This window comes from Artibeus jamaicensis, unplaced genomic scaffold (assembly GCF_021234435.1).
Source record: "Artibeus jamaicensis isolate MK-2021 breed Jamaican fruit bat unplaced genomic scaffold, CSHL_Jam_final contig_519, whole genome shotgun sequence".
In the NCBI taxonomy this organism is placed as follows: domain Eukaryota; kingdom Metazoa; phylum Chordata; class Mammalia; order Chiroptera; family Phyllostomidae; genus Artibeus; species Artibeus jamaicensis.
In genome coordinates this window covers 17,392,087-17,406,834 of record NW_026521871.1, presented here as the reverse complement: position 1 = coordinate 17,406,834, position 14,748 = coordinate 17,392,087, and the positions used below count along the sequence as shown (strand labels likewise).

General features: G+C 48.2%; 1 protein-coding gene across 8 annotated transcripts in view; it reads right to left on the bottom strand.

Annotated features, from left to right (window-relative positions):
- The window catches only part of MTMR14 (myotubularin related protein 14), a 54,818-nt gene that overhangs the window by 4,331 nt on the left and 35,739 nt on the right, over positions 1-14,748 (bottom strand). For all 8 annotated transcript variants that reach the window (XM_037134668.2, XM_037134667.2, XM_053669229.1 and 5 more), the window contains exons 14-17: positions 12,084-12,154; positions 11,242-11,300; positions 10,928-11,066; positions 10,011-10,190 (exon numbers count right to left, since the gene is read on the bottom strand). In XM_037134668.2, the coding sequence (XP_036990563.2) occupies positions 10,011-10,190; positions 10,928-11,066; positions 11,242-11,300; positions 12,084-12,154 (449 nt within the window). The remainder of the gene's footprint in view (positions 1-10,010; positions 10,191-10,927; positions 11,067-11,241; positions 11,301-12,083; positions 12,155-14,748) is intronic.

Genomic DNA, 14,748 nt, shown 5'->3' with positions numbered 1-14,748 from the left:
CAGCACCAAAAGAAGGCGAGCAAGGCTGGATGTCCCAGGAACCGGAGAGGCAGAATCACGCCACACTTCCCAGCATGCAGCCTGGTAGGGAGGGCAACACAAACCGCAAGGATTGATGAGGTCCTTTTGGAGAGGTGGGAGAACAAGCCTCTGGGAACAGTGGAGGGTGGTGACCTAGATTAAGAGGTGCTGGGAGCCCTAGCCCACTCTGCAGCACCTTCTAGGAGCTCTAGTTTGCATTCATAAGCACACCCAGCACACTCACTGGCTATGCCCAGAGGACAGGAATGAATCAGGCAGGAAACTTGACAGCTTCATCAGGCCTTTTTCAGATGGAAGTTTGCGGGGTGCAGGGAAAGGAAAGTTGCATCGGGAATCTACCGCTGCCGCCTCCTTCCCACTCAGAACCAACCCTGCTCTGCCATCTCGGGGCAGCAGTCCAGCCAGGAGGGGTACAAGAGGAGGGGAGGAGATAGGGAACCATCACACAAAGGCCCTTCCATCAGCTACCCTGTATCCCAGCCCCCAGAGATGCATCGCCTTTGATGCTTGACCCTTTATCCTTTATTTCAAGAACAGCAGAAGGTGCTCCTGCAGGGACCCAGAAACAGAGCAGAAGCATGAATAGTGGTACTGCAGGTTGGAGACAGTGAAAAACATTCACTGACCTCAACCCACCCCGCTGGCTGACGTGAAGGGCTCCCAGTCTGAAGCAGCAGTTCCCCCACACCAGTCATACCAGGCTGATCTTATCCTCAAGCAGCTGCCACCTGAATGCAGCTCTAGCCAGGCACTGCATCTCTACTGACCCTTAACCACACCCATTTTAGAGACAGGGAAATGGCAGCCCAGACAGGTGAAGATACTTGCCCAAGGCACCACAGCTAGTGAGTATAAGAGATTTTTAAAGCCAAGTTTGATTACAAATTTGTCCTACAATAGAACCACCTTGAGACAAGGAAAAACAGATGGCTTTCTACGTTAAAGCCACCATGAATCAGAACCTCCTGTAACACAGAGACCTGCCACATTCATCACTCCCGCTAAGCTCTGGAAGGGTGTGTGACAGCAGCATTATAGATGAGAACAGGACATGGTCTGCTACTTGGTGGAAGCCCCTAGTGCCCAAGAAAGCAGGGCAGCCTTGTTTCTAGATGCAGAAACTTGGTAGGGCTCATGCAGTCTGTAAATCAAAGAGACAGGAGAGGGTAAGCCATATGCCATAGTCTGGCGCCTGCCCAGTACTTCCTCCAGGTCATGCCAAGGCCTTCAGTCAGCACCACCCGGCTGAGGTCAGCCTGGCTCCACAAACCTCATCTACTGTTAAACTTTAGGGTAGTTTCTTTCCCAGTTTTAGTGGTTTGCGGGAAAACAATTCCTAAACATCAGAACCAATGCTGAGTAGAAGGGATGCTGAGCAGAAGAGGTGGGACAGAATGAGGCAATCCTGGGGCAAGGACCGCGGGGGTTTCTTCTGCCCCAACCTTATTTATTCCCCCAGGGCTACCAGACTCACACTGCCAATGGGAAAATAGGAGACAGACGGAATGTGGTTAGAGAGGTTCTCTGCAGGGATTCCTGGTTTCCTGGGCTAGTCACTTCCCTTTACTTCCCCAGTGTCCAGCAGGTAGCACCACCAAGAAAGAACCATACCTGGAACAGTCAGGGGACAGCTGAGGGATGGAGCAGGCAGCACGGATAGCATCAGGGGACACGATCCCAGGGGACATGAAGCCATCTCAGCAAGCAGCCGTATTTTGCATCTTTTTCAAGAGTGAGCATACGGGCTTTAAGAGCAAGGGACTGTGCTAAGCACAGAAGTGCTCCTCAGTGCCAGTTTGGACTAGCTGGCTATAGGGGATACTGGAAGATGACAGGAAATAGTCACCAGAAGGGAGCACTTCCACCTGCCTGGTGAAAGGAAAACCTTTCACTAAAGGTAAAGAAAGAAAGGTAAAGGCAAGAGGAAGAAAAAGAAAGCCTTAATACATGTGTAACTCAACCACCTTTAACAAGACCCCATACTCTTTGCCTCATACCCTTACTCATGCACAAACAGTGCAGCAAAAAAGAGAGATGTCTGAGCTCCACCTCCTCTCGTATCCAGGCTAGGGAACTAGAGGGAACCTGAGACAGAGCTGCCTTCAAACTGCAGAACTGGAGCCAACGGTGCTTCTAAGGTCATCTGTTCACATCCCTGTGGCTCAGAAGGCCCAGGAGGTTGGCTTCTTGGCAACATTTCACTCCTTAGGTGGATACAGCTTAGGCTCTTTTCACAGTACCCAAGAGGGTGAAGCCTCCACCTTCCGTCTACCTCCTGCCAGATACTTGCTGTGGACCAACTCAGGCAGGTGTCGTTAGACAGTCCTTTTTGGAAGGAGGTAAAAGAATACCCATCCAAGCAGACTTGGCCCAAACCACACAGGTGAAACAAAAAGGAACAGATCTGGCCTGGTCTTTCACCTGCCCAGTGCCCTGATATGGCCCACTGCCCTCAGATATGTGACTGGTAAGAACAGGCCTTCGACCACAGCTACAGTTTACTGAACATTTGTAGGAAAGGTGAGTACTTATTATGTACCAGGTATTTCACTCTATTACCTCATTTAAACCCAAATAGATGGAGGCCAGGACCATTACTCCCACTTTAAAGAGGGGATTCAAAAAACTGAGCTCACAACTACAACAGAAGGGTGTGTAAAGCCCACACTAGAGGTGCACCTGGAGCACCCAGCTTGGGTGACTGGGGAGACTGAGCTACTGGGCCCTATAGGACACCTACTACAGAAGGCCACTCTACCAAGGCTCGGAGACGAAGCAGCTCTATCTAATACACAGAAACAATACAGGGAGGGAAGCAAAATGAGGAGACAAAGGAACATGCCCCAGATGAAAGCACAGAACAAAATTCCAGAAAAAGAACTCAATAAAATGGAGGCAAGCAGTCTACCAGATGCACAGTTCAAAACTCTGCTTATAGGATGCTCAATGAACTTATTGGAAGAATAGTGAGAACTTCAACAAAGAGACAGAATACAAGAATGGAGACAGAAAACAAAGAACCATTCAGAAATGAAGAATAACTGAAACAAAGAATATGTTACAGGAAATCAACAATACAGCAGTGAAGCAGAGGACTGAATCAGCAATTTGGAAGATAAGGGAGCAGAAAATATCCATTCAGAACAGCAAAAAGGAAAAAAATTTAAAAAACAAGGATAGTTTAAGGAGTCTCTGGGACAACTTCAAGCACACCAACATTCACATCTTCAGGGAGCTGGAAGGAGAAGACAGCACAGGAAATTGAGAACCTATTTGAAGAAATAATGACAGAACTTTCCTAACCTGGTAAAAGAAAAAAGATACATAAATCTAGGAAGCACAGATTCCCAAACAAGATGAACCCAAAGAAGCCTACACCAAGATAATTAGAAAGCCAGATTAAAGACAAAGATAGAATCTTAAAAGCAGCAAGAGAAAAAGTTACCTACAAGGGAGCCCCTAGAAAACTATCAGATGACTTCTCAACAGAAATTTTGCAGGCCAGAAGGGACTGGCATGAAATATTCAAAGTGATCAAAAGCAAGGACCTACAACTAAAATTACTCTACTCAGCAAAGGTATCATTTAGAACCAAAGGAGATATAAAGAGGTTCCCAGATGAGAAAAAGCTGAAGGAGTTCATCGCCACAAAACCACTACTACAAAGAATGCTAAAGGGTCTTCTTTAAGAAAAAAAAAAGGTTTAAAAAATATGAATAATAAAATGGCAATAAAACATATCAATATCAGATCAAAAGACACACACAGACTGAAAGTCAAGGGATGGAAAAACGTATTTCATAGAAATAGAAACAAAGAAAAAGCTGGGGAAGCAATACTTATACCAGACAAAATAGGCTTTTTAAAAGTCTGAATAAATTGTTTTTTTCAATCAAATTTATTGGGGTGACACTGGTATGCAAATCCATACAGGTTTCAAGCATAGCGCTCAATAAAACATCACCTACACCCTGCATCGTGTGCCTACCACCCCGAGCCAAGTCCTTCCCCATTTCCCCACCTCCACCCACCCTCTGGCTATCACCCCACTGTTCTGTGTGATATATGTATATATATATATATTTAATCCCTTTCATCTTCTTTCATCTTTTCGTTTAACCCCCCCAACTCCCTTCCCCTGACAGCTGTCAGTCTGTTCCACGTATGCATGCCTCTATTTCTACAGACAAAATAAGTTTTAAAACAAAGGCCGTAACAAGACAAAGAAGAACCTAGCAATCCTATTTCTGGGTATTTATCCAAAGAAACTCAAAACACTACATTGAAAAGACATATGCACCCATATATTCATTATAGCATTATTTATGATAATAATGTTTCCAAGATATGGAAACAACTTGTGTCCATCAATAGATGAATGGATAAAAAGTGGTATTTATATACAATGAAATATCACTCACATTAAAAAAATATAAAATGTAGCCATAAGCAATGATATGGATAGATTTAGAGGGTATCGTGCTGAGTGAAGTAAGTCAGACAGAGAAAGACAAGTGCCATAGGATTTCACTTGTATGTGAAATCTAAAAAGAAAAAAAGGAGCAAGCAGGCCAGAAATAGACTCATAGATATAGGAAACACTGTGATGGTTGCCAGATGGAGGGGAGCTGGGAGTGGGGAGACTGCTGAAAAAGGAAAAGGAAGTACAAACTGGCAGTTACAGACAGTCATGGGGATGTCAAGTATGGCACAGGGAATACAGTCAATACTGTAAGAATTAAGTATGACGTTAGATGGGTACTAGATTTAGCGGGGTGATCACGCTGTAAGTTATATAAATGTATAATCAATCACCGGGTTGTACACCTGAAACTAATAATATTGTATGTTAACTGTGATTAAAAAATAGAAAGTTGTTAAAAATTTAAAAACAGCCCTGGCCTGGTAGGTCAGTTGGTTAGAGCATCACCCCAATAAGCCAAGGGTGTGGGTTGATCCCTGGTCAGGGCACATACAAGAAACAACCAGTGAATGCATAAGTAAACAGAACACATTGACATTTAAACAAAAACAACAAAACCAAAAAGAGATGGTATGGTAATGCATTTAGAATCCTTCCCATCAAAAACACATCAAAATAGGCCCTGGCTGGTATGGCTCAATGGATTGAGTGCCACCCTGCAAACCAAGGGTCACTGGTTCAATTCCTAGTCAGGACATATGCCTGGGCTGTGGGGCCAGGTCCCCAGCAGGGGGTGTGTGAGAGGCAAACACACAATGATGTTTCTGTCCCTCTCTTTCTCCCTTCCTTTCCCTCTAAAAATAAACAAATATTCTCTAAAAAAAATCGTAATTACATTAGCCAAGATTAAAATGAAGGAGAGAACCCTAGAAGGAGCAAGAGAAAAGGAGACAGTTACCTACAAAGGAGTTCTCATAAGACTATCAGCTGATTTCTCAAAAGAGACCTTACAGGCAAGAAGGGGCTGGAAAGAAGTATTCCAAGTCATGAAAGGCAAGGACCTACATCCAAGATTGCTCTACCCAGAAAAGCTTTCATTTAGAATGGAAGGGCAGATAAAGTGCTTCTCAGATAAGGTCAAGTTAAAGGAGTTCATCATCACCAAGCCCTTATGAAATGTTAAACGGACTTATCCAAGAAAAAGAAGATCAAAACTATGAACAGTAAAATGATAAACTCACAACTATCAACAATAAAACCTAAAAAAACAAAAACAAAAATGAACTAAGCAAACAACTAGAACAGGAATAGATTCACAGAAATGGAGATCACGCGGAGGGTTATCAGTGGGGATGGGCAGGGGGGAGAGTGGGGGAAAGGGAGTAAGAAGCATAACTGGTAGATACAAAATAGACAGGAGGAGGTTAAGAGTAGTATGGGAAATGGAGAAGCCTAAGAACTTATATGTATGACCCATGGACATGAACTAAAGTGGAGGAGTGCTGGTGGGAGGAGAGGTGCAGGGTGGAGGGGAATAAAGGGTAGAAAAAAAATGGTACAGTTCTAATAGCATAATCAAGAAAACACATTAAAAACAAACAAGCAAATAAAATGTAACCCCCCCCCCAAAAAAACCCAAAACAAAAAAACCCCAACTCACACACATCAAAATCGGCCAAGGTTTGGCAATACGTCTAAATTTTCATTTCTAAAATTCACTTAAGTAAAACTCTCCCTTCCCCCCCCAAAGCCATATAAACCAGGCACATAAACTAAGACCTGGCAAATAAATAAACAAAAGAACCCGAGCACAGAAGGATTGTGATTTTTTCAAGTCAAAAAAACTAGAAATGGAAAATCTGGGAGTGAAACCTGGGTCTGACCAAAGGCCATGCCAGCCCTGATCTTCCTGCTAAGGGGTGGTAGAGGCCTCAGGGGTTGGTTCATTGATGGACATACCTTCCAATTGCAATAAAGCACAGAGCTTCTGATCTATGGTTGGAAAAGAGGTGTCCATGTGATCCCTGGATGTGAAAAGGAAGCAGCGTCCCAGGAGTGACCGGACACCATTAGGGAAGGTGGACAGAAGACAAAGATGGCATGTAGGAGGCAAGGGGAAAGCACCAAAGGCTGCCTTTTCCATTGGATCTCTCCATACGAACCAGTATTTTCCTTTACTGTTTAAACTATCAAGTGCCAAGTCTGAGGTCATGCTGGGAATGACTATTTAAGCTACGACCCAGAATTCTAGACTTGAGGGGACCAGATGTCTCCTATTCTACACACCTGCCCCATATCAACCTCCAAGCCCCCAGAAGACAGTCTCAAAGCCTCTATTCTACCTAAGTGAATAAGTCCAGAATGGGGTGTTAAGGTAAGAATCCTTCAGTTCAACAAGGGCCTGAATTCAGAGCAACTGACTTCAGAGATGGCTAGAATGGGTTTTCTTACACATTTGAAAAACAAACACCACTATCTCCCAGTCCAGCCTTTAACCACAGGCACAAGTGTGCATGTGTGTGTGTGACTCAACCAGGGGCCTCTGTGTTTCTGCACAAGTCCAAGGAGAGGTGTTTTGGGGGCTCCAAATTTTCTGCTCAGGTCTCAAGCTGGCAATGCCTTTAGGCTTCTCACATTCATTGCTGGTCTGGAGCTGCAGCCCCATGCAAGAACACATCATACATGGGGCAGAAACTCATGCACTGCAGAAAGCAATCTGGTTTCTCCACTTCATCAAACACAGCCTGGGACAGAGCTCACTGCTTATAATGAGCAGGCAGTAGTAGATGGTGGAGGATCTGGGAAGAGCAGCTGCCTGGGCAGCAGAATTGGTTCCTATGTTGCTACTTAGCTATTTAACCAGGCTGCTAGGTGACCCTCAGCCAAGTTCATTGGCTTTTCAGGGAGCTTGGCTTCATGCTGGGCTCAGGGATGGCACCATTCCTCCTCAAGCCTGGGCAGTACTGTGCTAGCAACTCCTGACCCCTAAGGATGTCTGACTCTGGAACATAGACCAAGGCCACATGACTGGAGCTGGGCCACTTACTAACCATGACTTGGGGAGGCATGAGCTCAGAGCAGTGGTCCTCACTCTTCTCAGCCCCCAGCCCTGTAGCTGATGAGAGATTTAACAATGGTCCAGAAATGAAGCTCAGCCAGAATCTGTGTAGCGGCAGTTGATAATGCAAAAAAGCCACCAGTCTTTCTGGTGAGGGGTATGAGTTAGGGCTGGGTAAGAAGCAGTACCCCCACAGAAGTTTCTTCCCAACCCAATACCTACTTCTTCACTTTAAACAAAGCTTTACTGATTCCTTTTAAAGGGAAGCCCTATCTTAAAAGAGAATCTGGGAATTTGGAGCACATGAAACCCAGGGAATTCACACTGTGAGAGGAATTTTGGTTGTCACAGATAGCTTTACTAAAGGGTTTCCTTCCATACAGTACCCCCTACTGCACTAAAAAGCTGATTGGCTACTGCTACCTAAGAGAGGCAAGGAAGCTAAAGACAGGATCCCTCAGGCACTTTAAGATAAAAGAGACTAAATTAATTTTAATGTTAATGGAAATACATAATTAGAATGATCCAAACCTCAATAATCTAGTCTTTCAAAACCTCTGGCAAACAGGCATCCAATCCAGAGCCTTGCTGCCTGGCCAGCCCAGCCAGGCTCCAAGTGGGCATTCCCAGAATAGCCCAGCAGAGTCATCAAACACCTCACAGCAGCCCACCTCAGGCCTTCCCAAGGCTTTGTGTCCTACTTTGGACCAGTTGTCCCAGCCTCAATTAGGCCCTGCCTGGTCCAAAGGGCTGAGGAGTCAGAGGATACCCCCACACTGCTTGGCCTCTGAGGGAGGGGCCTCAGCTGCTACCGTGGACTGGCCCTAGGAGTCTGAGCTGCACAGTCAAGTGGAGAACCACCAGTGAGGCCCAGGGAAACTAGCACAAGACTGAAAGTATGGTCTTTTGGCCAGAAGACGGGAATAATAAATAGCTGGGGTGTGGGAAGAGGTGACGGACGGCTGCCTCAGCAGGCGGACCCCCAGCAGCTGCGTAGTTATCACCAGGGCAGGGCTGCAGAAGCCAAGAGGAATCTTCTGGTTCCCTTCCCACGTGTCCAACAACACCGCACAGGCAGAAAAGGAGACAGAGATGATGAGCGAGAGCTCTGGCCCAGAAAGGCGAGGGTCACACAGTGCTGCAGCAGCCCCAGGCCTGCCCCCAGGGGGTTGGGCACGCGACTGGGGCATGGCAGTGGGCCCAGAGAGGGGAGTGAGCACAGGCAAGTGAACCTGCTGCCTTGCACGGTCTCTGCTCAGCCAATCCTGTCCCCCCAAACCTCCCGTGGGGTCAGAGGGGTTGTGGTCTCCACTGGACAGACTCACTACAGCATTGGCAGACATGTTAATGCTCCAGGTTGAAGGGCTCGCCTTCAGAGGCGAGTGTGTAAGACCCATCTGGACAGTGCAGTCCGGAGCTCTACAACTGATCTGCTCTGTCTGCATGGGGAGGAGGCTCTTCCCCATCTTCCTCCATTGCCTGCTTTTGTCCACAGAGAAAAATCAGAGGATGGCAATGAGGGGAAGAATTCCGGAAGTTTACAATTTCTCCTTGTTTCCTCCTTGGTATAGGCTTATTACAATGAAGGCCTGAAACTCTGGCAGAGCTGGGCTCAAATCCGGGGTGGACTTCAATGCTCATGCTTTTTCTGCTAAATGCCCGTTTCTCCCTAGAATTTATTAAGAACTTCTTAAGTCCTGCACTGTTTTGTTCTCTCCAGAAGAATCAGACATTCTCAAGGCTTTAGAAAACAAAGCAATTCACAGAATTCTTTCCCTAGGAGTATGACATGGAAAAAGTGGTAGGGGTTCAGCTCAGAAATGCTATCCCCAAGTGCCAGACCATCCCTCAAACCTAAGCCCCTGTGCATGCTCAGCTTCAGTCTCATCTAGGGAACAACATTCCTGCAGCAACTTCAGCCACACCTGTCCGTCACAGCTGAGCTGCGCCCATTCCCGACATGCAGAGTCTCCTGAGGTTTGCCCCAGCCATGCACATCTAGCCTAGCTCTCTATTATCTGTTCTTCTCACCGCTCCACCAACTGAGACACAGAATGAGTGCCAGAAGGGACTTGAAGGATCTAGAGTCATCTCCTTAATGAGAATGTGAGGTCCATAGGGAAGGGGGTAGGGTGGTGGGCTGAGACCTGCTGAAGTCGACAGGTGAAGGCAGCCCCAATTCGCATCACAACCACCACGCCGTCGGAATTCCCCACCTGCCAGGGCTCTGGAAGTTCCAAACCACTCTGTGAACCACCTCTTACTCTGCACCCAAACACTGACCCACCCTCCAAATATTGCGTTGGCCTGAAAATGTGTCACTTCCCTCTGGCCTCCTGGGTACACTGTGCACCAGGCCATATGCCAGGAACCCTGTCCTAAGACAGCACCGGAGGCACCATCTCAAGTGCTGGAACCCCACTTTCCAGCCTTATTAAGGCAGGGAAGGTGAGCTACCTCCAACATTAGAGGCTTGGAGCTCCTCACCTGGCTTTGGGCACCTCCAGGGGACTGCTACCTATCCTGAAAAAGTTGTCAGAATGGTTCGAGGAGGAGGAGCTGGAAGACTTGGCTTCTACCAGCCCCTGATGGGAAGGCAGGCGGTCCTCCGAGGGTTGTGGCCGGTTCCAGAGCACACTCTGGGGAGAGGATGAGTGGCTTTTCCTCCTGCAGTGGAAAGAGGAGAACTGTTGGCCAAGGGGCTGCCCCAGGTGAGCCCTACTTTTACCAAATCTCAGGGTCCAGTCTTTACTTCCAGCGGGAAAATGCCATATGGGAGTGGGCGGGCACACATCAATACTCCCTTAGACTCGGCCATGGGCAGCAAGAGCTGGGTCTTCATGGAAGGGCTGTGGCATCCAAATAATACCTACTGGCCTCAGAGCACAAGCTAGAAAACAGATCTTTAACTAACAGTTCAGTAACTGTCCCTCCCTCCAAATGTTACACAAAATCTTGAGCCGTTTTCGAGGAAAAAAAATCATCAGGTTCTCAGATTTCATCACATTTTCAAAGGAGTTGACTCAACCAAGTCGCCAATTCCCAGTCATCATCTTGTATTTACTACTTCTTGTTTTCTTCTTTCTAAACTGTCCCCCCACTTCCCAGTCCAATAACACAAGGGAGCTCCCCCAGGGAGTCCCTTTAACATTTAGCCTTCCCTCACCCAGCCCTGTCACTTCTACCTGATTTCACAGGCAGCCCCAGCCCTTCAGGCTCCTGGGCCACCACAGGCAGTGCCCCTCACCAACCAGATGGCTGGTCTCCAAGGCCCAGAAGAGACAGCAGGGCACAGAGCCGTGCTCTTAGCCTACTGTCGGAGGCCCCTTTGTTCCTGGGACTCCCTGGAGCTGGTGACCTGGGCCACAGCTGTGAGCAAGCTTAGTTCCAGCCTGGCCCCTCACCAAGCTGCTTGAGTCTGTGCTCCTGCAGTGACCAGCTCCACGGCCTCATAGGTAAAGCTCCCAGTGGCTCCTGGGGAGCTCTCCATGACCAGAGAGAAGTCGCTGCCAAGGCTGGTGGTGCTGCCACGGTCCTTTCGTCCTGAAAGAGGCCAAGGCCATCTGTTCAGCACATTATCTTCTCCCACTACTGGTCCCCCACCTCTTCCATACCATACAACGGGAGAAAGAAGCTTCTAGAAAAGAACAATTCCTGTCCCGTCCATAGTCAGAAAGAGGAACAGAGGAAGGGAAATCTGCTGGGGCCTGCGACTCACTCAGCATGCAGATATCTTCCAGGGTAAAGCCTGCATCCCGGGCTGGCAAACTCTTCCTCCTGTAAACAGAACCCAGAATGGTGAATTCCAGACCAGGCTGGGGTCTTCTTTGACCCTGCACCCCCACGCTGCTCGCCTAGGAAAGAAGCTTTGAACCCCTGGCAACTCATGGACATAAGGTCCTACCCTAGAGTGTTGCAAAATCCGAGACCCACATCTGGACCCACCAGCAAAGACTGCCTCTTTCCTTTCAGCTTGGCCCCTTAGAGGTCAAGTCTGGCCAAACACATTAGGAGCTTGAATTTGGAAGGCAAGGAAACTCAGAAAAGACACCAACTCTCATAGGAGTCCTAAAGCAACTGCCAAGCAAGACTCCTGCATTTCCCAGTCTGAGAGCAGACTCTGCTCCATGGTGATGGGCTGCAGTGGTGCAGACACAACTTACAGAAGCCCAGGGAGGGCAACTCTCCAGCCAAGCAGGAGAACTGGCTGCTTTTGCTGGGCTGCAGGGAGCTATGAGTCCTTCTGTCCTTGGGCTGGCTTTCCTACAGCAGAGCGCCCTGTTCTCCTGGCTATCAAAGACCACTCATCTGTCCCAAAACCTCTGACAGTGTGACTGCAGGCGGATCCCAGCCTGCCTCACAGGCGGAAGAGCCTCTTTACTCACTAGCCTTCACCAGGGACCCCTGCCTTGGCCTCAGAGGGAAGGCGTGGAAGGAAGGCCAGCATGCAAGCACGCAGGGGAGCAGGGCAGGGATATGATGGCAAAGGCGGCCCTGCCTGCCATAGAGTGGCCCTTCCAAGAGCGCCTTGGCACTAGTGGAGAGCAGGCTTCTCCTTACCTCTGTGTCTTCAGAGAAGAGAACTCCTCAGAGATGATATGCTTCAAAAAATTGAAGCAGAAGAAGAAAATCTGAAGAAACAAAAGAGTGGCACACGTGAAAAGACGGTCTTCTCCAGAGAGAAGAATCTAGGTGGCAGAACGCCCAGGAGAGGGCAGGCGGCCACCTGGGTCAACCCCCTGCAGGACAGCAGCCCTGTTCTGGGGACCCTGCTGGATAATGCGGTCTATAAACAGTATGTGTGGCAGAGAGAGCTTCGCAGGCCTGGGAAGTGCACTCGGCTGGGGCAAGGAAGGAAGGGATCATGTTTCTTTCCTGGGAATTCAAAAAGGTAAGCCAGGGATTTTCCAAACGCTTCAAATATAACATGTGTGATCTCAAGCTACTGAAAAGGATGAAGAGCACAGCACCTTCTCCCCTCAGCCTCTCCTAAGGACCCAGGGAGAGAGGCGAACACAGGAGGACAGCTGGGGGAGATTATTTTGAGGCAAAGAGATTGAATGAACACAAATTAAGGAACACAGCGAAAGGGGAAGGGTTAAGATTCTGTAGGGGAAATGCCCAGCAATAGAGGCTCAGGAGAAGCAGGGTTGAGGGGCAGCCAGGGTCTGGGCCCCGCTCTGCTGAGGAGCTATGACAGGCAGGAGGCGGCTCCTGACCTCCAGCCACATCCCCACCACCCCCCTCCCTTCTAGCCACTGCGCTACTCAGATGGACCCCCTTTAAATGCACAAAAGGCATAGTCATTGCAGTTTTTAAGACTCCCCAGTGATTCCTGAAGGTACGTTACATGAACCCCTCACGGTATCCCAGAGCCCCGTATGATTTTCTTAAAAAAAAAAAAAAAAAAAAGAAAAAGAAAAGAGGGTCAAGTCAGTATGAAAATGTGTTACATAAAATTAAACAGGTGTTTTCACCAAAGGCTTTTTAGTCTTTAATATGCTAATGTGTTATGAACCTCAAAGACAAGGAAGGGGAACAGAGTACTATTCACTAGTCCTCAGTTTTTTTGTTTTCATTTTTTAAAAACATCGATGGCTTTTTTTAATGATAATGTCAAATTTAATCTGCCAAATATACAAATTGGACCTGTGGAGCATGTTTTCCCTGGGTGCCACACAGCAGACAGAGGCTTCTTGAAATGATCATGGATTAAGGTGAAGAATGGGCCGGGCCGGCGGGGTGGGAATGAGGTGGGGAAGAACAGAGGGGAGGCCTTAGTCAGAGGGTGCTGGCCAGGGTTGAGCCATGACCTTCAGGGACTCAGGTGCAAAGGCTCACCTTTGCGTTAGCACCCAGCCAACAGAGATGGGCTGGTTGTCACAAGCGCGCCAGCAGCTGCCCCAGCACAACTGCCCTCTACTGCGAAATCTACTAGACAAACGGAAGCTCTTCGTACACCAACCTCCTAGGAACCCCCAGCAAAGGTTATGAGTTGTAAGAACAGCAAAAACATTCCAGTGGTTACATATGAAATGCTGTCCTGCATCCTTCACAGCCACCCCTCCCCCATCCCCCCCTGCAGCCCTCTACTATCTACCACCGCCACCTACCATCTCCCCTCACCCCCCCAACACCAGATGAAGAGGAGGCCCCAGGCCATGGGGGCTCCTCACCTGGTGGGCCTGCTGCAGCATAAAGCATCAGTCAGTGTGTCTGGAGTGTCTGGTGGAGGTAAGGGAAAAGCCTGTACCCCGAAAACCAACCCTCTTAGCTGAGGAGGGCCTCTTGCATATGCCAAGAGATGGCCAGAGTTTAAATTCAGACACCACTGGGCTAAGCCTCATCCTTTGCAGACTCTCTGAAGGCAGAATCTGACCTGCATTGGGGGTGGGGGACTTGGTATGGAGAACAGGATTGTCCTGAGAGCCAGTGAGTGTCAAAATAAGTGACTACAAAGGGGCTTTACTTGCAGATTACAGTGCCAAAGTCAATGTTTCTAACAGAGTTCACAGAGGCCTCTGAGGAACTGGCTTATGAGCTCTGCAGCTCTGGCAGATGCAGTAAGTGATTGGAAGATCTGGAAGGGGAAAGGAGAGCTATGAGGGAGGAACAAAAGGAGGCACAAGATAAGATGCCTGGAAAAGAAGGCAGCCTCAGGAGAGTGAGAAAGATGTTTCAAGAAGATAAGGGGGAACAGGAGGCAGAAGAAAAGAGCTAAGACTGCATGGTGGCTCCCACGCTGGGCATGTGGACACATTCTCTTTGTGAGACAGGAGGACCAACAGCAAGAGACTCAAGGTTAATCAATACATCACTGCAAGGTCACTCAGGTAGTAAGTGGAACAACTTGGATTCAAACTTAGGTCTGACTCTAGGTCTGTGTTTAGGGAAAACAAAGATACTAAAGAGGCAAAGACTGAGAAAAACAGCAAAAAGGATAGGTGTGGAGAGGTCAGAGCAGATGGGAAGAATGCCCTGGAGCCCAGCGGGCCCTGCCTGGTCTGGGGCTGGGCTGGCGGTGAGGAGCGGGGCAGGACCCCATTTTCACGGACAGCCCTGGGGCTTAAAAGTTGCCAAGTGGGGGTGATGAGAGTAGAGAGGGTGGGGAAGAGCATCTGGGTTTTAGCTGTAAGGATGAGGGAGATGGAAGAGGACTTGTAAATTGGTTCCAGAGCTGAGTGGAGAAAACAAAGCCAGCTGTAAGTAGGATGGCAGCAAAAGG